Source organism: Acipenser ruthenus, chromosome 12, assembly GCF_902713425.1.
Source record: "Acipenser ruthenus chromosome 12, fAciRut3.2 maternal haplotype, whole genome shotgun sequence".
NCBI lineage: Eukaryota > Metazoa > Chordata > Actinopteri > Acipenseriformes > Acipenseridae > Acipenser > Acipenser ruthenus.
The window spans coordinates 35,326,324-35,347,823 of record NC_081200.1 but is presented as its reverse complement, the minus strand read 5'-3'; the positions used below and the strand labels follow the sequence as shown (position 1 = coordinate 35,347,823).

The 21,500-nt window shown below is 38.6% G+C and overlaps 2 protein-coding genes and 1 pseudogene across 3 annotated transcripts; 2 read left to right on the top strand and 1 right to left on the bottom strand.

The window, feature by feature from the left end:
* Window positions 1–73: 73 nt before the first annotated feature.
* LOC117417003 (serine/threonine-protein kinase TNNI3K-like) lies at window positions 74–21,486 on the bottom strand (annotated as a pseudogene).
* Window positions 4,504–11,566, top strand: lrrc53 (leucine rich repeat containing 53). Of its 2 annotated transcripts, XM_059034944.1 has the most exons (5): window positions 4,504–5,102; window positions 5,642–5,761; window positions 6,367–7,176; window positions 7,533–8,045; window positions 8,967–11,537. In XM_059034944.1, exons 1-5 carry the CDS (start codon window positions 5,096–5,098, stop codon window positions 11,234–11,236), a joined length of 3,720 nt encoding a protein of 1,239 aa, XP_058890927.1. In that variant the 5' UTR covers window positions 4,504–5,095; the 3' UTR covers window positions 11,237–11,537. The 2 variants fall into 2 exon arrangements, with proteins under 2 accessions (XP_058890927.1, XP_058890926.1); XM_059034943.1 differs by lacking the exon at window positions 4,504–5,102 and having other exon boundaries at window positions 5,455–5,761; window positions 8,967–11,566.
* Window positions 15,327–18,221, top strand: LOC131740105 (uncharacterized). The gene is made up of 3 exons (XM_059034945.1): window positions 15,327–15,492; window positions 15,676–15,960; window positions 16,496–18,221. The coding sequence occupies exons 1-3, from the start codon at window positions 15,378–15,380 to the stop codon at window positions 17,998–18,000; spliced, it is 1,905 nt and encodes a 634-aa protein (XP_058890928.1). The 5' UTR covers window positions 15,327–15,377; the 3' UTR covers window positions 18,001–18,221.
* Window positions 21,487–21,500: the final 14 nt, after the last annotated feature.

The following is a 21,500-nucleotide window of genomic DNA, read 5'->3' as shown; positions in this document are numbered from 1 at the left end:
AATTATAATTATATATATATATATATATATATATATATATATATATATATATATTTAATGAGATAAGGTTACAAGTATATTTTTCACAGTACAGATGTTTAAAGGTATTTGAATTATAAAAACTCATTTTTCAGCAGGCCATACATACAATCACATTATGTTAGCTCCATATTTATAATAATATCTGTCAGTTATTATTGCTGAATGATTTTTTTTCTTTCTTTTTATGTGTTTTTAATTGCTTTGTTAGGAATGCAATTCTGAATACTTGAATATAAATGTGTATTGCAGACATTTTGTGTCACTTTGTTTTGTTTCCAGTGTGTTTAGTTTGGTATCTGAAACAAGTCCTTTCAAACATGGAATAAATACTGAAAACATAAAGAAACATTTGCAATATACAGCTGTATACTTTCATATATGATGTCCTTTATTGTGCAGACTGTTTCATTTTTCATTACTAAGTTGTTCAGTACTAAAGGTACAATATGTTAATTAAAATGTTGCTGCTGCTATTTTGGATGTCTTTTATTAATACTGGGTCAAAGCATAAGCCATAGGTATCCTGTTCACCTGTACAACAAAGAAAACCTGTATGCATGCAGAGACTGTAATGTAATAATTTCTCAAGCTGAAGTATTGTTTTTGTGTTTGTTTTTTGAAGAAACTGAATGCAGTTTATTGTAATGCAAAATATTGCATACTTTGTTTGATTGCTTATAAAATTTGTGTTCAATAAAAACAATCAATAACCTTTTTATCTCAATTACTAACCTTGTATGCCTCAGAATTGTTCTTTTTTACTTTTACTATTTTTTATCAACCCTACAACGTAAAAATAATTGAAATGCCCTTCCTTTGGTTCTCACAAGATTACACTATTTCTCAAGATACACAAAAACTAGCCACTGCCTTGATGGTTTTATTGACCATGCTATTCAGAATAAGCATCACACTAAAATGATCAATTGATGAGCCTTCCAGAACGTGACCAGCTTTCTTGCTGGAGAGTCAGTTGCTGTCCTCAAAGCTACCATTACTGCTGCAGGAATGGAATCGCATGGTGCTCATGGGATCAGATACATACCCTGTAGAAAGAGGAGTCAGTACAAACTTTTAAGTACAGTATGCGCTGTTTACAAACATCTCACTGATTGCTTATTTTCAATCCATTTTTTTTTTAATTTTTCAGACTATTGAAAAAACCATTTTCAAGCCACATTAAACAATGTAAGGGACATTTTTGATACATTAAAAAAAGGACCTACATAACCTGAGAATCTAGAAATTGCTGCACAGGGAAACTTATACAGTACAGGCAGCAAATCAGTATACACTTGTAAAAACCCACAGCACACAGTCAAACATACCTCTGATCGACATTCAGCGCTGAGAGAGAGAGATTATATTCTTGAATAGAATCATTTGTAAAATAAGTAACAAATGTTAACACTGTGGTGAGCTTTTGATAGGAACGGGCCATCCCGTTTTATAGGCAAACAGTCTAATGATGAGGTTTGAATTGATCAGCCTGAATTTATAGTTTGTAGCAATGAATAATAACTGGGACATAACCCTCTAGTTCACAGGCAGCCTCTCTACCCAGAATTCCATTAGGGGAGGGGACTGACGCGATATATAGCTGATATTTCACAGTCAATAATGCATACATTGGGAACCATCACAAGATGACATGTTACTCCTACCAAAGTTAAAGGTGGCTCACCAAACTTTTCACCAGATATTAAACTGCTAAAAAAAATATTAATTTGCATAATTGTCCTTTTTTAAGTGCTTACGTATAACCAATGTCATGTACTATTTGATTCAGCAAGTTCTAAAGCAGTCCTGAGTTGGTAGTAATGTGCCTTTGAGTATATTTCATTAAAGTTGTGTTACAAAGTGCTTGTACATTTTAGCCGTGTTTCCAAGTAGGCAGCCTAGCCTGGTATTCTCAGGTAACATCTGTTATGGGCTGAGCGTGCCCAGATCAAATGTAACCCTAGAAATATGACCCTCGTAAACTTAGACTAATTCTTTTCAGACTCAGTTTGCATTGATGCAGTGGGTGCTAGAGTACAGTATAAGACTGCCTGAACTATTTCAGGGCTGTCTGATAACAGGTCATGGTGGGAATGGCACAATGCTTTGAGAGAACATTAGGACGGTGGCAAATTAAGTTAATGGATCCACAGTCATCCCATGGGAGGTAAGCTCAATACATTTATGGAGGTATATTTTTTCACTACACTGTAAAACCTTTGAACAGTATGTGTCTTTCCTTGAGTTTCCTTTAGTTTCTCTACATGTACTTAATGTTGTGTTTAGCTAGCAACACTGCAATTAACTGTAACAGAAGTTTAACCTTGGTATGTCACATTACTGATCCATTACATAAGCATGTTCGTTGTGATAATTAAAGCAAATTGGCAACTTGTCTGTTTACCTGGCTTTTCACATTGCTTTAAAAACATCCACACCAGCTAAATATGGTACAGTGCATACCACAACAAAACATTTTAGAGCTATGAAAAGTTACCTGAATAATAATGTTGAAGGTATTTTAGTTATTTTATTTGCTATCTGCTTAAACAAACACTATACCATTCAATGAAAGCCTATCCACTAATCCACTGAACTTGTTATGTGTAAAAAACTAAACTTGCTGTTTTTCCCATGAGCTTAATACCTGTACAATATTACACAATTTGCTGATAAAGTTGTATATAAATAGTTGTAGTTTATAACAGTTTGACCATCTAAAGCTTCACACATTGCAAAGACACCAAGTTAGCTTGACCTTATTGTCTGTGTTAAGTGGAGTGAGGCTGAGAATCACTTAGTACTTAGTGAGGACAGAGAACATACAGTAGCACTGTAAAATGTACCTTGGAAGTCGTATTTTGGCATTACTGTACAGTCTGCTACATACTGTATGGCTTTTATGGCTGTGTTTTTTTTTTTCTCTCAATTTGTAAAAAGGAACAGTGACTGTGATTATTTCTTCTCTTATTATTTAATGGTTAAATACTACTATATACTAGGGACCCCCAACAGGTATATTGAATGTAGGCCAACCATCATATATACACAAAGGCAGACAATCAAATGGGGCTTGGCATTAGGTTTTCGAAGGTAGTCTAATTAGTAGCTTTCCTATTTTTAATCTGTGGTCAGCTCTAGTAATTGCTACTGGTCTAGAACTCTGTTTAACTGGTATAGACAGGGAGTTCTGTGGATGGTAGCTAGTGTTTCTGTTACCATGGACACCAAAACAAGCGGGTCTGCAGATCCAGTCACCCGAGAAAGATGCTGCCTCATATGTGAGAGAGACGTCTCCAAAAATAGCATTTGCTAGACCAGAGAAATACCAGAGCCCAACATGTGTCTCCCACTTCTTGTTACCGTACACATGGAAACTGTTACCATGCTAGCCTGTCACAGAACACAAATAAATAAACAGGGGAGCAGCAACCAGGGATGTAATCAGTAGGGAGGTCATGCATGTTTTATTACAGCTACTTTTATTTATTTTCTGCCCTGTCTCACTGGGCAACACCTGTTAAACAGTTCAAAGGGAAATGTGTGGAGTTTTAACAATGGTGTTAAATAAACAATACGCTCGGCTGGTGTAAATGTGCCTGTGACCTGTTCATATCGGGTCCTAGAATTGTGTTATAACTATGCTTGCCACACAGCCAGGTTTTGCCTGGACAGTCCAGGAATTCAACATTTGTATGTGCCCACATTCTAGACCAGGAGTGGCCAACCCTGGTCTTGCAGAGCCACTGCTCTTTTGGCAATGGCCGTTTCTGGCTCAAAAGCTGGGGACCACATTTTCACAACGTGAAGAAAGTGTGTTCAGACCTGGCATGAGCACTCCATAAAATCAACAAACCATTAAAAGTAAATGCAGAGAGTCAAAGCCTGAAGCTGACTCCCTGGGATCCTTCAAAAAGCTGCTTGATGAGATTCTGGGATCAATAAGCTACTAACAACCAAACGAGCAAGATGGGCTGAATGGCCTCCTCTCGTTTGTAAACTTTCTTATGTTCTTCTTATGTTCTTATGTTCAATCCTACAAGCTTTCTGGATATCTTTAAATGGTCAATGGCTACTGACCTGGACGTTTTTTTAGAAAATAATTGGTGGAACAAAAACCAGAAGACCCTGCAGCTCTCCAGGACCAGGGTTTGCCACCCCTGTTCTAGACAGATTGAGGTCCCCGGATTTGATATTGCTGGAGACCCTAAGCCCCGAAGGGTTTATAGCAGGTAGTCCTACCTTTGAGACCACACAGCGCAGGCCCTCACGTTAAGGGCGTGCTCCAGTTCAAAGCGGGAGCACAGGGCAGCTACGTGGCTGCGGCCCGGCCCTCCACGTGCCATCAGGCAGTCTGATGAGGAGGAGGGAGACAGGGAGCCGCTGCTGTTACTGGAGGCAGGGGACATCAGCTACATGAGGAGTAGCACAGAAAAAAACATCAGTATCACTGGAAATACAAAACCAATACTTAAACGTCAACCTGTTGTTTCAAAATGTCATGGTTTTGAGTTAACTGGTCTTACTGTCTAAGCATTGGCTCCTTGTCTAAGCATGGGGAAGCCTTGAGTGAATGATCCTTGAAAGGAACCTGTCATGTCAATAGAAGTGTGAAATAATAATCTGAGTAAAGTATGCTAATAGCCCAATTAAATAAATAAATAAATAAATAAATAAATAAATAGATGAAACATAGAAACATATCTTTACCAAAGACACTCTTCCAGACTGGTAACCACTTCAGAAAACTCAGGCCTTTCTTGTTGGATGAAAATACCATAATTTACTTTTTGATCTGCATTGTATTAAACATTATACAGACCTAAAGCTTCACACATTATTCAAATATTTGGTATGTAAATAACAAAAACCTTTGGCTACAGGTGGAGAATGCAGTCCTAATGACTAGACTTTTCTTTCAGGTCTGCAACAGTTAACTAATTTGGTAAAAGATGCAGTATGCATCAAACTGCAGCGGTTCCAGTCACAGACTTCTTGGTCGTTGTGGGAGAACACAGTCTGCAATATGTTTTTATAGGGACACCAGTAAAAAATGAAAAGTAAGTTGAACCAATCTTAGTTTTTTATTGTCTTCAAAAAGAATGCCCATTTTAACATGTATTACAGCACAGCTGTTTCCAGAGTGAATTATTTGTTCTTCAAAGTCTTCATCCCATCAGGGTTAGAGATGGGAAGTATTGGGGGTCTGGGGGGAGGATTATCCCAAGTTATACTGGGTCACAGCTCTTTTGGCAATGGCCGTTTTTGGCTCAAAAGCTGGGGACCACATTTTTACAACGTGAAGAAAGTGCGTGCAGAGAGTCAAAGCCTGAAGGTCCTTGAAACGAGCTGACTGCCACGCAGAGCAAGCAGAGCGGAAATGAAATGCTGTTCATAACAACCTCAACCAAACACTGGCACCTTTACAATGCACTCCCCAGACAGCATGCTGGTTAATAAAGCATAAAGAAGGCCCATCCAGGTTGTCTCTAATGGCAGGATTCAAACATTTTGTTAAAAATGATATCACATAAAATGTGGATTAGTGTGTACAGAATCGTCTCATTTCCTTTTGTAACAGGTTGTTTTTATTCTCCAGGTGTGCTGCTCGTGGTCCTGACTTCCCTCACGCATGCTCAGTTAATGGATTTTTGCCCTGCCTCTTGTGTGGTATGCTCAGAAGATGCAACGATATGCCAAAAGCTGGCCAATGTTATATGTAAGAAACCAGATTGAAACAGCACCAACCCAAATATTATGATATAAAATTATGACAATGATCTCACTCAATTCAGTCCTGAGATATATTAATCTGATGGAAATAATAGCACAATATCCTCATCATGGTTTACATGCATTAGCAATAATAGCAACTAGATCAGTGGCCCTCACCAACAATGTGCAGCTGGACACAAGTATCGTTACAAAATTGTTGGGGGACATACAATGATAGTTTAATTATTCTGCTACAATTACTTTTATACCCCAACATTATAATTCCATAATTCTTCTCACTTTTCTATCACAAAAGACATTGATTGTTAATTCAAACAGCTCCTCAGGCAGTCATGTAGGCACAAAATGCTACAGATCTGTAGATTGGTTAAGTTGGCCACTATCTGGCACACTAGGGTGATTTGAAAACTAACAAGTGTAAAGTTTATCTGGAGATACAGTAGTAGGAATGGGACACACTTTGGGCTGCATGTGGACTGTGATCTCATTCTGTGAGGACCACTGACCTAGACAATCTTGACAAAGCAATTAACCTAGTGTGTGTGTTTAGCACAGTAACTTATGTGTGATGTGTTCATCTTCATACAGCCATTCCTGTAACCACTAAAGCCTTGATCTTCACCAATGGGTACATCAACTCTCTTCGTGACGCCAGTTTTTCACACTTGTCCAACATGACACTGCTTGGACTTAGCAATAACGTCATAGCTAACATTGAGGAGAATGCTTTCCACAATCTTACAAGCCTGAAAACTCTGCTCTTGGACCACAACCAGATCACAAGTACTGCTATTCTGGATTCTACTTTTACCCAGCTCAGAAGCTTGGAAACCCTACAGCTGGGCAGCAATGCTCTGCAGAACATCAATGGAAGCTGGTTTAAAGATATGACAAGCCTACTGACATTACAGTTAGAAGGGAATCAGATTACAAAACTGGACAGCAATACCTTCACAGATTCTAACCTCCAAAACCTTAAGTGTCTGGATTTGTCTAATAATCTGATCAGCTACCTTGGCAAAGATTCCTTTTCGAGTCTTCCCCGGTTGTACAGTTTGGATCTGTCCAAGAACAGCCTGTCCATCATACCAGATGCCTTTTCCTACCTCTCCTGGCTCTCGGTTCTGAACCTGGACATGAATCACTGGAACTGCACCTGTGAGTTACAAGAGCTTTCTGCATTCCTTCGGAGATTCATCAAAAACCAAAACCAGGTCCTGCTCAACGGCAAGAAGCTGGTCTGTGAGAACACCAAGAACCCAGCCATTCAAACCGTGCTGCAGCTGACGGAGTCCAACTGTGTGCCACCCAACCAAAACATCACCATCGTGATAAAAAACAAAGATTACAAGCACTATGTGAGGGATGTTGTCTTAGCAGCCATCTTTTGCTTTGCAGGTAAGGAATTTATCTAAAAAAATACAGCATTTTCTTAGGCAAGGAAGATTAAGGGATATTGATGTCACACGTTGGTATCTGTTTCTATCTCCAAGGGTAGCAGGGGGTTAACAACTGCTACACAACTCCTTGTTATTAACCCTTTATCGATATTGTGGCCTCATGGTAAGAGCTCTTTAGTGTTATTAAATATACTGAGATTCTAATCTTAAAGGTTTAAGTGGTTGGTCAAAAAATGGCAATGTTTCAATTGGGAACTGCAGGCTTCGGCATTTTCATTTTTAATTAGATTTGCTAAACATTATACTTACATGTAATGACCAACTAATGTTTTCTTTTTCTTGTCTGAATTGTAGGTGCAGTGGGCCTTACACTGGCAGGGCTTTTCTTCTTTTACAACAAACTGTTGCAAAGTAAAGGGCAGCGGTGTTGGAAAGAGAGACCTTGTCCACTACATGGGGAGGACGGCACTTATAACGCTCCTCGTATGAGAAATCATGCGTCTTCTAGGAGAACCCCTGACTGTATCTTCACTGAAGACAATGAAGTGCAGGTGCTGTCTATCGTGCACCCCAGAAACAAGCCCCAGCTCAAGCAGGAAAACACAGTAGCAGCCATGGCAAGGACAGACTACTACAGGTCAAGGAAAAGCGACGAGCCTGCAAGAAACGTTTTTGCATGTCTCAACTGCAGATTGGTACAGTCAGTATCAGAGAGAACACCTGGGAAAAAGAAAGCTGATAATAAGGGGTGCGATGATTTGAAGAATCTGAGTCAGGTAACAATTAACCTCAGCGAGCAGAGAGGGCTGGCACAGAGGGAGGAAACGCAGAGGTATTTGCAGCATCCTGCATCGAATAATAATGAAGGTAAGCTTATAAGGAGGGTCCCAACTGCTCATCAAAAATAACAGCCTTCCTGCCTGCTTTACTCATTAAGCAGTCCATGTCCCATGAAACACTCTAGCATTCAAAATCTATTTTCTTTAATGCATGTTTCACTACTACTACCATTTAAGTTTTATAAAAGTAAGGTAAAACTCACTTTTGTTTCTCCAGTTTCAGCAGTGGCTTAAAATGAATTGTTCCTAAATACCAGATTCTACCGAGTCAACGTCCCGGTGTGAACGATTGCCCCACCCAAACTTTTAGCTGAAAGTCAAATTTTCACCATTAATTTCCGGTTTTGAATAACCATGTGCAGTCTAATTGATTATGCTTTCCTGTTGCTCGGTACAATCCATATTTTGGATATATATTTTTTTCTAGACACTGCAAGCGCTTGTAACTCAGGCCATTTTTTTGTACTGAACATGTTAATGCTACAGTGCTACTTTGGATGTTGATTAATTATTTTGTGTTGGAGATGGCAATTTCTTACTTACAAAGATTATGTAAAGCCCTTTATTTTAGTAGACCAAAAATTTCATGTGTTCATATATTTTTAAAATTAGCGATTTTTATTTTAGCATTTTTCACCTACAAATGTGGTTTCTCATAATGTGCTTTTGCACTGGAGACTGAAGCTTTAAAGTTTAATGTTTGTTTTGTGAAAAGATTTAAAATGACGAAACAGCGGGCGTACTGCAGCAACTTTTAATTGTATTTCACCAGTCAATAAATATCTTAAATGCACTTATTGATTCTTTAGCGTGACTGTGTGCCATGCTCTACCTTTTGATTTTAAATATACCTAATTGTAAACGTAATCTATCTATCTAATGTTAAAAACACTCGCGGGTATTGACTTGTCAGAATCTGGTATTAACAATATCCAACTCCCTTTTCCAGATGCCAGAAACGAGAGCCAACATAAGCGAAGGCATGCAGGTCACAACCCAGGTCAGTGTCAAGACCAGATCACTCACATCTTTGAAAAAGCAGGAAAACAGGGGCATTACTGTAGTGGAGCCAAAGGGAATAAACCCACGCAGTACAATACAATGCATTCCAGATTGGGAACATGCTGTATGCAGAGAGGACATCATGGTAACCGTTCTATACAAGAAGGTCACCCTGAAAACATTCACTCGCTGCCAGACTACCTCACCATTAATTGTGTTCATTGTCACACCACCTATGAATACAGGAGAGAGGGGAGTGAAGATAACAACATCAAAACAGAATTGGCAGAGGAAAAGACAAAAGAGCTGGTACACAGAAATGAAGCATTACTGATTAGGAAAACAACACTGCACAGGGACTATATTGAAAAAACCCCTATTGGACCACCTAAAAACAAGCTAGCACAGATACAAAAGACTGTATCCTTTAAACTACCCGACAACATCATGTCAAATGTGCGTTTCATTTCTCGAAAAGAGATAGCAGCTCTTAGGAAACATAAACGAAAGAGCAGTCATAAACATAACAATGCAGAGGTGGAAAGCATACAATACACCCGTCCTACTGACGAAGATAAAGAGGGGACAGTTAGTTCAATTAAAAGGGCCTCAAAAAATGGAAAAGCTGGAAGCTCCAAAGAGGATAAGCAGACTCGAATCCAATCCAAACACAAGACACAATCGAGCGGTTTATTAAAGGTAAAGATAAGTTTAGATCCTTTCTGGAAAAATACAGTTCATCCTAGTAGAAAAGGGAGCATAGAGGACGTTGAGAAGCAACAGGTTCACAGAAAACCAGAAAGAACAATAGCATTGAAAAAGAAAAGTAAAACAATGAAATCTATAGAAAAAAAAGACCCCATAGAAGTAGCCACCCCAGAGGTAGAACACGCTAGCAAGAAGAAATCTAAAGCTCACAAAGCTCAAGAGACCAAGAAACAGGAAGACCAACTTAGTCAGGATAACAAAATGTTACCTGGAATAGATGCCACTCCAAATCAAACAATAGGGACTAGGAGAGACCCTGAGCAGGGGTCGCTGCACTTGGACAGAAGTTCTTCATCAGCTGAAAAAGAGCCTGACAATGCAACACCATTACAAGCCCAGCACGATGTAACAGCCAGTACCCCACAAGAGAAGGACAAAGATGTGTCGGACCCCGGTAAACCATCCATACTAAACATGCCTGAAGAAGACAGGCCAAATGAATCTCAAGGAAGCACATCTGAGGTAGTGAAAGTAAAGAAAGGCAAAGACCAAAACACAAGGGAGGAGAGTCATGTGAAGAATAATGAAACACTGCCTGTCACAGCTTTAACCGAAAGCGCTTTGGAAACAGAAACCTCGACTGATCGAAATGTAGAACCTCATTCAGATATTGTTGAACCCAAGGAACAAGACACCACATTTCCGAACCTTGGTACACTCAAAACCAATGAGACTGGAGCAGATGAGGGTTCAGAGATCCAGAATGGAAAAGAGTCGCAGGTGTTGAATTCAGGAGCGCTGCAGGTCCAAGAGCAGAGTGAAAGCCAGAAGTTCAGCGTTCCTGCTTTTGAAAATCCACATCAGGACCCAACTATCAACCAAAGTAAAAACAGGACGTCACTCGCTGCAGCTCCCAATGAAGAAATCCCAGGATCAGATAGTCTTCTTGAAATCAGCAACTATGAAACCCACGATGACATTTTAAAAGGAGGTTCTGATGTAAGAAACATTATCTCTCAGAGTCAAAGTATCAATAAAATAGAGGATCCCGAGGTCGAAGGGCCTGTAGCTTCAGAGTTTCATGAAGGAATGATTCCTCAAAATCAAATGACGGACAGTACAAACACTACCTCGGATAATGCCCTTCCCAATTCAGAGTCATCTCTAGACGGGGCAAAATCTGAAACGATTAATAGCACAAGTCATGCAGAAGCTGCTCCAAGTGGAGAAAACCATTCAAACAACAACAGCACCCACTCATCACTCTCTCTGACACAGAAAGAAGATGACAAAGGACCAGTAGCTGTGGACAATCAAATAGCTAATGTGCTGCTGTCCAATTTAGAGCCAGATAAATACACTGGCAAGGCAGCTGCAACAAGTCTCAGCATTTTACAAGAGATAGAAGTTCCTTCAGGAGAGGGCACTCAGAAAAAGAAAATCTGCCTTGTGCTCCCTGAACAATCAAGTAACAGGCTACAAAGCGCACTAAATAAAAAAATAAGGTAGACTACATCTATTAGAACAGCCTCAGATCAGACTCACTGGCTGTCCCTTCATCAACTAAACCTGGACTGTATGATGAAAGATGTGTGGTCTTTTTTTTAATTTATTGATTTACTTATTTATTTTCTTATTTATGTATGTATCTATTTCACAGTCTTCAACAGTAGCTTACAAATAATCACTCTTTTGATGTGTAATACTGTATATACAGTACGCAATACTGTTTTTAAAGTTTTTTGTAAAAAATATATTTTGAAAATATATCTTGACAAAGTATTAAAGGGCAGGGGTTTTAGGTAATTTTGCTATGTTTTGACTGAAAATAAAGGCATAAACCATAACACCTTTTTTTTTTGCCACCAAAGCCACAGCCCAGTTTACTAAGATTTTGCACACAAATGTCTTTATTTGCTCAATTCTTTTTGTTGCACGCTTACAGTATATCTGAGGCCAGTCATTTCTTTCTGCGACTGTGGATACATCATGCCATTGAAATGTACTTTTGTTCCTCTTGCTCTGCAATATCATTTCACCTACAGTGTGGTTGGCTTACATTCCAGCCTCTCATTAAGAGTGAAGAGATGGGCATGGGGATGGAGTAGCCGTTCAGAGGTCTGATTTGATGGTAGGCCATGTCTGCTGCAGCTGCCACTACAAAAGAAAGATCAGGCCTGCTACAAAAGAAAGATCAGGCCTGCTACAAAAGAAAGATCAGGCCTGGTCAGCTTGTAAGAAGACACTGCAGACTCAACACAGCGCACCTACCGTGTACCGATACAAAGGAAAACCATCCCTACTAGTGATGAAGATCATTACAAACAAGGCCTCTTGATGGGGGATCCCAGATCCTTCTGAGAAACATGTTTTAGGCTAGGATAGGGCTGCAGTAAATTACTGCACTGTGCATTATTGTTGAGAAATGTGATCAAATGTAACCAGGTAACCTGTTTGCAAATGTGTTGTCCACAGGGTAATTAAGTAACTATGAAACTCTAGTGCAATATCATAATACAGTATGTTTATAATAAGGCACTGGCTGTTGGTCCATATACAAGGCTGCGTTTTCGTAATAATTAAAGTTCCTCTAAATAAAGTATAACATACTGAAAATATCACAACAACAACAACAACAAACAAATCTGAAATGGAAATCCCCTCTTTGAATATGCAGTCTAGCCCTTCGCAGCTTTAGAAGTGAATGTAAAGAGGAAATTATTGGACTGTACTTCAACCAGGTGCAGTGCGCAGCAGTATTTTAAAACATGAAATGTGGGGTGTATGCCAGGCACTACAGTGTACAAGTTCTCTTACCTGATTTAAGGTGGGCAAATGGGATTTCTCCTGTTAAGAGCTCCCAGAGACAGAGGGCGAAGCTGAACATGTCAGCCTTGACGGTATAGCGGGTACACTATGTGAACACCTCTGGGGCCATCCAGTGCAGGTTCTGCACATCCAGCACAATGGTAATGACAATTACAAATACTATTGTCTGATAAGCAATGCTCTCACCTCTTTATACATTATTATTATTAAGATTTTTGTTCTGTGGTCTTTTGTTCTGTGCATTTCCTTTCACTTTAGAAATACTAGAAGAAACCTTTTTCACTTTGCACCAAATACAATGTGTGGAAATAAGGAATCATAATGGAATTACATAGAGCACATACTGATCACTGAGCTCCTTTACTTGTTCAGTGCCAGTCTGCTTGCACACTACCTTGTGCCACATACTGTAAGAAACATTTTAAAAAAGCATGCAGGAAACTGAAACGAACCCCTGGCTGTTTGGTCATATTGTCCACATCCATGGACAAAAGGAATCTGGATTCTACAGAAAAAAAATCGCTAAAAGTACAATACAATAACAGATACAATAACTTTAAAGGATGTTATAACTCGTTACAATCATTCAGAGAGCTTAACAGAAGATAATACCTCCAAAATCAGCAACCACAGCACGGCCGTCTTCATAAAGCAGGATATTATAGCTATTAAAGAAAAGGGTTTGAATATAACTAAAGGAATTTGGTTGTGAATAAAAAGGCAAATATATATATATATATATATATATATATATATATATATATATATATATATATATATATATATATATTTTTTTTTATTTATATTTGGTTCAGAGAATTGTTGCCAAGTAACATCCACTGAGCCTGACACTGTCCACTCCCTTGCAGTCAGTTCAGTATGTCACATTAATGGCCTGAAAAATTAGTGGGATGGAACATATATGTATATATATATTAAGGCAAGATACAACTTGCTGACATTTAAAAAAAAAAAAACATGTGCAGAGGAGGCCAAGTGCTAGAACTAGTCTTTCTTGTCGTGGCTACCAGTACTCTAAGTAAAGACTAAACTCATTATTCTCATAACACACTGTTGTGGTTAAAATGCAGTACAACAAGGTTTTGGCACTATCGAGATTACCCTATTTCATGTTGGCTGTGCTGAGTATTACACATCAGTCTGCCATGCAGACCCAACTGACTGAGGTGTGCTGGTCAGGTGATGAATTTGGAGATTCACAAGTGACTGGCATACTCTACTGCTTGAATGGACTTGTACCTAAAGGTAGGGAACAAAAATCTGACTTGTACAGTTTGTCTTTTGTTGTTACATTTAATTTGGTCTTATATCCAGTTTCATAAAAATGACAGAATTCTGTATTACACAGACCCTGATTATCACTTCTCAAGGGCAGCAGTGTGGAGTAGTGGTTAGGGCTCTGGACTCTTGACCGGAGGGTCGTGGGTTCAATCCCAGGTGGGGGACACTGCTGCTGTACCCTTGAGCAAGGTATTTTACCTAGATTACTCCAGTAAAAACCCAACTGTATAAATGGGTAATTGTATGCAAAAATAATGTGATATCGTGTAACAATTGTAAGTCACCCTGCATAGTCACTGTAAGTCACTCTGCTAAGAAAATAATAATCTTGGACTCCCTTTCCTGAGGTATCATTAGGTAGTTCAAGATGAAGTGTTAAATTTGCTAGTAGTAAGAAAATCATTGAAATGCTGTTGGTTTCCCCAAAATAGTTTCATTAATCAAAAGCTATGAAATTACAGATAAAAACAAGTGCTTTATGAATGCTGTAACACTTGTTTTTTTTATGTTATTTTATTTGAGAACCTGTTGTGTAAACAGATTTTTGCTTATGTAGCACTATAGCTTGTTTACAACCTTGAACACTATACCCTATTAAAATGTAATATTTTCTCAAGTGAGTTTCATAATAGCAATTAAAAGACTCCCCTGAGATTTTCACGTATGTTTCCTTACCTTGTTTGCAGCATGACTTTAAAACATGCAAGTAGTAAAAAACAAATAGATTTGTTATTTGGTTTCCTATTGTGAGCTTTTATGCTTCAGCCACTCTACCAGCTAAATAATATAATACTTATATTATCTAGCTATTGTTATTCATTCGAGTGCAAGTAAATAAATATGTTTCTAACATGTTTTTAGTTATATTGTGTTGTTTTTCATTGTTGCAGTTTTGCCTCTCAATATCACAAGCCTGTTTATTGGCGGAAATACCATCACAAGCATTGAGGCAAATGCGTTTGAAGACAGCAGCTTCACAGCCTTACAGAAACTCACTATCAGAAGGACAGGCATCCAGGACTTTCCTGACCATGTGTTCTCCTCTTTACACAACCTGATTGAAGTGCATCTCGTCTCCAACCCAATCACCATGATCAAACAGCACTGGCTTTCCAGCATGACCGTCCTTCACCAGCTGGTGATCTGCCAGACCCAGATCCGCGCCATAGAATCAACTACCTTCCCACCTTTAGAAAGTATGAGAAGACTGAACCTGAGCGGGAATCAGATTCAGATTATTGGAAGAGAAAGCTTCAGGAATCTCCAGGGACTTGAAGAACTTGATCTTTCTAGTAACCAGCTAATGACTCTCGGTGCGGACGGGATTGATGGCTTAGAGCTTAAACTACTTGATGTGTCCCGCAATCCTTGGACTTGTGAATGTGAGCTGACGGACTTCGTCCAATGGCTGAGAACGTTCACGTCGGAGAACGGAAATAAGACACTGTCCAACTCTTTGATCACAGCGTGTGCCAAGCCTCTGAATGTAGCCGGACTAGCCCTTTGGAATTTAAGTGATATGTGTCTCACAAGCACGCTTTCAAATGCCTATGTCATCACAAGACATACCACCGCTGCAGACAGTCAAGGAACCCTAGCTGGGATCACAGTTGGTTCAATGCTCCTCTTTTTTGGTAAGGCTTGTTTGTTAATTACAGCATGCAACTTTTTTTTATATAATAGATAGACAAATGAAGCAATGTATTATTTTGTAAATGGCAAACTGAGTATATATTGTTTATCCCTAACCCTAGTTTAAACCACTGGCCCCGCTGAGCCACAATCACACAATTAGCTGTCTCTCTATTCTCTTTCAGTCTTGTGTTTCCTTTGTTTGTGTCTGTTGTTGCTGATTGTTTCAAGAAAAAGGAAGGTTGTTCAGCCAAAGGAAAATGACCTAGAATGTGGAGTGGCAGATAACTGTAACCAAACCCAGGCAAACCCGAATCAAAGCAATGTTTCAGTCTTCAAAAAAGTACAAAAAACTACTGAGCAGCTGCAGACAGGAAGCTGTGAGAAAATGGATGCAATGATAATGAACATTTCAACCATAAGCGAAACCAGGAAAGATGAGTGCAAACACCATATCAATAAGGAAGTTTGTAAGTGATTTTTTTTTATATATATTTATAAATAAATACGTTTTTGCTCAAAACAGCCAACTTCCCAACATTTTGGAAAGTTATGTGTGAAAACAAACAGTGGAGGTGCATATAGGCCTTTGATGGCATGGTTACTACAGCTTTGGCCAAAAGTGTTGCATCACCCAATAGAATTAATTCATTTTGCTTCATAAAGTCGAATGAAACCTGCTGAATAATGTTACATTAACATATTGAATTGCATACCGCTTTGTAGTTTTCCATATACAGTACTTCACGAAAAAGTGACAACAATTTTTAAATGTGACATTTCTTAAACTAACTTGAAATACTGTACTACTGTTATGGCTTCCAGTAGACGTTTGCAATATCGTCTTGTAGTTTCTTTGATTACATGATGTTAAATAAAAGATTATGTTCATATTATGTTCACTTAAAAAAAAAATGTCTCAATGCTAAAATACCTGGAGCAACCAAAATGGTGAAGTTAGAATTTTTGTATTCATCATTTTGTTTGTTGGCTTATTTCTTACAGCCCAAAATAAACTCTTTATGTATCCAGAGGAGAATCATCACATACAAAGATTTAGCCTGGAGCCTGAGTCAGACAACAAGATTATCCTGAGCCAGGACTTGGATGAGGCAGGGGAAAGAGAATCAGGGGCAAAAACTGGAAGGAAGAGTAGAAGACATCCTGATGAACAGACAGAGCAGAAGGAAAGCAACAAAGACAGCATGGCAGAGCATCCGCCCATCATAATGAACAAGCTCTGTTTTATACAGCGTCTCCCCACATATTATAATGACTCCTGTAAAGATCCCACTAGTGCCGAGACCCCTGTATACGGCACACTAGCCTCACACAGCTCCATGGATGATAAACATGATCTCAAACTCAGCGCCCAAGTTCTACAGGAGCACAGAGATTCTGATTTAACTGCAGCTAATGGTAAAGGGAAGTCTTGTATGCTTGCAGATAAAGAAAACCTGTTTGACAGCATTACCTCTTTTCCAAATGATAAAAGTGGTGAATCAGATGAAGCACGTCCAGGTGAACCGGATCAAAATGAAATCAGACTGAGTGCGACAACTTTTAAAACTGAAAAACTTACCTCTACAGAAGAAAAGACAGGAGAAGGTATTTCTGATCACAGTGCTTTATCACTGCAAGACTGTGACGGGAGCCCTCGCCCAGCATTGTCCACTAGTGGTGTCAATTTACCTGACAGTAAAGCAGATACTCAACATGAAGAACTAACTCATGAGAAGATGCCAGAGGCACATGCTGTTAGAACTGAATCTGATAGCAAAGGAGAGCCGGGTGCATGCTACCAGGCAGGCACAGAACCAGGCATTGCTTTCAATGAGCCTTACAATGTAGATACTAATTCGGCAGCAGCAGATAACATGGCCATGATAAACAGGTGCGGTTTCAGAGGACAAAGACAAGAAAAGCAATCCATCAGGAGTATGGACAGTTGTGAAAACATGATTAATTGCTTTACATCAGACGCTGAAGTAACTGACTCCCACACTTACAGTGTTGAAAGCCTTTGTTTCCCAGAGACTCCCCAACAATGTAAAGAGGACATTGGCCCAAAGCATGTCATGACTACCATTCAAAATAAAATCAGGAGAAAAAGAGCTCTAAGCGAGGATCCTCTGAGCCCAATTAATAATAAAGTAGGAACCCAAATTTCCTATGTTGCCAGTGCCATGAAACACAGTTTTCCTGGCAATGAAAACCAGACAGACAAATTGAACAGATCATTTTTTCTGAAACGAAGAACATCTAGCCTTCCACCTGCGCAGTTCTCCACTGGCAAAGCCAGGAGAAAGGCAGTCGCCTTTAGTTCTGTTTCTGACTTGGGTAGATATAAAAAGGACTGTAGTGCCCCCGCTCCACGTGATGTGGACTTGCTGAATGACAACCAGTACCTGGAAATGAACCTTCTCTATGAAGTTGCTGAAAACAAAGGCCGTCGAAGAAGGGGGAAGTCTTGCCCAGGTCCATCTCTCCCCTGTGAAAAAGTGCTGTAGTGTATTAAGGCATACTGTATAGTATGCATTTCTCTTTTTAATTAAGACAGCTATAGAAGTATCGATACAGGACCATGTATCGTCACATAGATTATTAATAAGCAAAATAAGAAAACAAGATACGTGTTAAACACCATCAAATTACTTAACAAGTCCTTTTGCAGTTCCCCGGTAAAATATGAAATTGAAAGCAACATAAAAATTCTAAAAACTCCCTTACCTGTTAAGATCTCGGTGTATGATAGGTTGAAGATATTCTATGCCTTTTGCCACATCTGTTGCAATAATAAGTTTGGACTGAAGATCAATAATCCTGCAGGTTTAATGTGATAATCATTATCAATTATAAATTCTTAAAAATGTACACATTTATGGCATACCGGTTCCAAAACAAATCATCTATAATTAGTAATAGAAATTACTGAATCTCATTTAAACATGTATAAAAAAAAGCTGAGATTGGTAAATATGTTAGGTCAGTGTCTTAGAGTCAGTGTGTGTGTTGATAGTCTAGGATCCACCATATGTATCACAAATATATTGGATTGCCATGCTGTTTGTATGAATTTGTCTTCTGGGCTTTGGGCCTCTGGTTTGCAACAATGGTGCTCCTGCACATAATAATTAGTTTACCCACAGTAAAGAATGTACTAGTATCACACCATTGTATATGGAACAGCATGTGTGAATGTTCTGCTTTCTCTGTCTGAATGTCACCCACACTACAAATCCGTATCAGTAAGAAAAATATATAAAACACTCAAAAACAAATATTATATTCAAATACGTAGTTTCTGATGTTTTGGGCATGCAATATGTATACAAAGTATGTATGCTTACCGTTTGATTGTTACAACTTTGTTCCTGTATCGTCCTTTGTACACTTTTCCAAATGAACCTAAATAAATATATAGATTTGCATTTAAAGTTACCTTTTTCTATACCATTGTAAGAAACGGAACTGTCAAAAAGTCTGACAAGCTGTATATGTATCCTATAATTTCACTGAATTCAAGTTCTGACAGCTGGAGGTGGTACTGAGACGGGAGGCTGGCACGGAGTAGAAGGATATCAGCTTCTTCTACAAAGAAAAATTTATAGAGATTGGTAATGGTACAGCAACCACAGACCAAGTGACCCTGTGTTGCATGAACAAATTCATCTTTTTATTATAAATTTGGAATGTAAAAGTCACTTTGTAAATGTAATACTGCTCTGTAGAACCACATACTATTAAATAGTTTGATATTTCAAAACTTAACCATAGCTTTTACTATGCTTTAACACAGTATTGTATGATTTACCATGATCGCCAATTGAAAAACTGTGCATGGGGTCAATATAGGTCAGTAAGTTCGAGTCTTCCACTGTGCCTCATCTTATAACATTGTTTATTAGTGAACAATCCAGGCAAAACCAGAACGAGTGGCAACCTTATAACACCACCTTAAATCACAATGTATTATACACAATGTAACTACAATACTGTAGCCCAGACTATCATTGGCAATATGTCTTGAGGCTTATTGACCTACCCCAGCTATGTTCCTTATTTAGACGACAAAACTAGCTCTAGTCGAAAGGCAGAGACAGATGCCAATCCACCAGTGCAATATTGATCATTTGTTAGTGTAATATTCGTCAGTCAACAGAGTGAGGCTGGACCTTATAGTTGCCTTGCAGCAAGAAGCGGACAACTTCATGATGAAGAGCAGAAGTGGAGCGGAACGTGGTCTTCATTATCCTGGGCATTAGCTAAAGAAAACGGTGTTTCATTCTGTTCATTTTTTTTTCTCCACAAAACCCCCATAGAAATATATCATATCACAAAGAATATCTTGTTTCTCAAATGTTTTTTATTATTATTTTTTATTCTGTCAGAAGCCATTTACTGCAAGTACTGTAGGTGGAAGACAAGCATTGTTTATTTAATTCACTGCCGCTATGCCATCTTTTTTTTCAGCTCCAGTGCTCCCCCTGCTGTCTTCTGAAAGAAGACATGCTGCTACTTACTGTAACGGAGAGGCAAAATTAAACAAACAGGTAAAAATTGAACACACACAATAGGATCATTTTATTTAATACATTTATATAATATTCCAGTAATATGAGAAGTAGTGTGTCTCACCGTCAGTCTTACTGCCCTCTTCCATTAGCAGTTTGACGATATTCAGATACCCTCTGGCTGCTGCCAGGTGAAGGGGTCTGTCTCCAACCTCTCCACTCACATTCACATCAGCACCAAACTTCAACAGCAGCCTAGCGACCTACACAAATAAGGGCATGTTCGTTCAGTAATTCAAAAGGAAAGTGCCGCTAAAATAGAATAATAAAAACCATTACAAGAGACAGCCTAAACTATACACATATAATTAATTGTAAATGAATCCAGGACAATATAGGTTATCCAAAAACATGCAACAAGCCAGGGGTATATAAGCAAAAGTATCTCACAGCACCAATATATTCCCTTTTTGTACATGTTTACTAAAAAACATGTACAATATTTAATATCTAATTAAGTAGTTCACAATAGTATGATAGTAACACAAACTGTTTCCTTTGCTGCATTTACAATCTAACCAAATAGCAAGGTTCTCAAAATAAACATGTTCATAGGTTACCTGAGCAGGCTGAACTATGTAAAGATGTAAAAAATACAGCATCTTGGACATTAACATGTTTGGAGAAGTATGTCGACAGCCTAAAAAAAGAAAGAAACATTCAAGACAGATGCCCTGGTTTGCTGAGCAGCTGTGGAGAATCTGGTAGTAAGGTGGAGCAATGGCTGCCCCAAGACAACCCCTAAGCAGTGCCTTTTTAAAACACTAAGCCTCCCTATTTAGACCCTACATGTTGTCCTTTTTGTCTGCGTTGCTTTGACTTCTCAGCATTTCGGGGTGGTGTCCCATCCTCCCTATGATGGAGGCTCAAGATCCAGCCGAAGGCTGGGGAAGCCTACTGTTATTGCAGCGTTTATTATTATTATTATTATTATTATTATTATTATTATTATTATTATTATTATTATTATTATTATTATCATACTACATTTCTCCATATGGTACTTTTGTTCTCCTCAAAAAGCTATGCAGTAATTTTAAATTAATTGTAAATGTGTAGCAGTGGCGTTTCTGGAGCTTGATTACTGGTTTGCGATCAAAATAACTTCCTAAATCAAGTTACGAAAAAGCAATACCCGGTACCTCTAATTTTATCAAACTTGTCAAGTTTTTCCTTTGTAGCATTTAGCAAAGGAATTTCTGAAGATAGATGGTGCTCACTCATGACTGCAAAATAAACCAGGAAGCTGCTGAAAATGGTATCGGTAGCCATTGTTGTGAGGGTAAAATATGTATTTTTTAATATAGAGCTACAGTTTATATGATATTAACATCTGCAAAGAGGCTCGTTAGATTATTAAAGTTACTTGATGTCCAATATACACTAAAGCGTGGCTGATGTTAACAACGAAAAATGCATTCACATTACATGTTTCA

Bases quoted from the DNA above. Each gene is read 5' to 3' on its own strand.
- LOC131740105 (XM_059034945.1), top strand. From the start codon at position 15,378: ATGTGTCTCACAAGCACGCTTTCAAATGCCTATGTCATCACAAGACAT. The intron at 15,493-15,675 runs GTAAGGCTTGTT...ATTCTCTTTCAG, and splicing joins TTCAATGCTCCTCTTTTTTG to TCTTGTGTTTCCTTTGTTTG. The intron at 15,961-16,495 runs GTAAGTGATTTT...TATTTCTTACAG, and splicing joins CCATATCAATAAGGAAGTTT to CCCAAAATAAACTCTTTATG.
- lrrc53 (XM_059034943.1), top strand. From the start codon at position 5,563: ATGATATCACATAAAATGTGGATTAGTGTGTACAGAATCGTCTCATTT. The intron at 5,762-6,366 runs GTAAGAAACCAG...ATCTTCATACAG, and splicing joins AAAGCTGGCCAATGTTATAT to CCATTCCTGTAACCACTAAA. The intron at 8,046-8,966 runs GTAAGCTTATAA...TCCCTTTTCCAG, and splicing joins TGCATCGAATAATAATGAAG to ATGCCAGAAACGAGAGCCAA.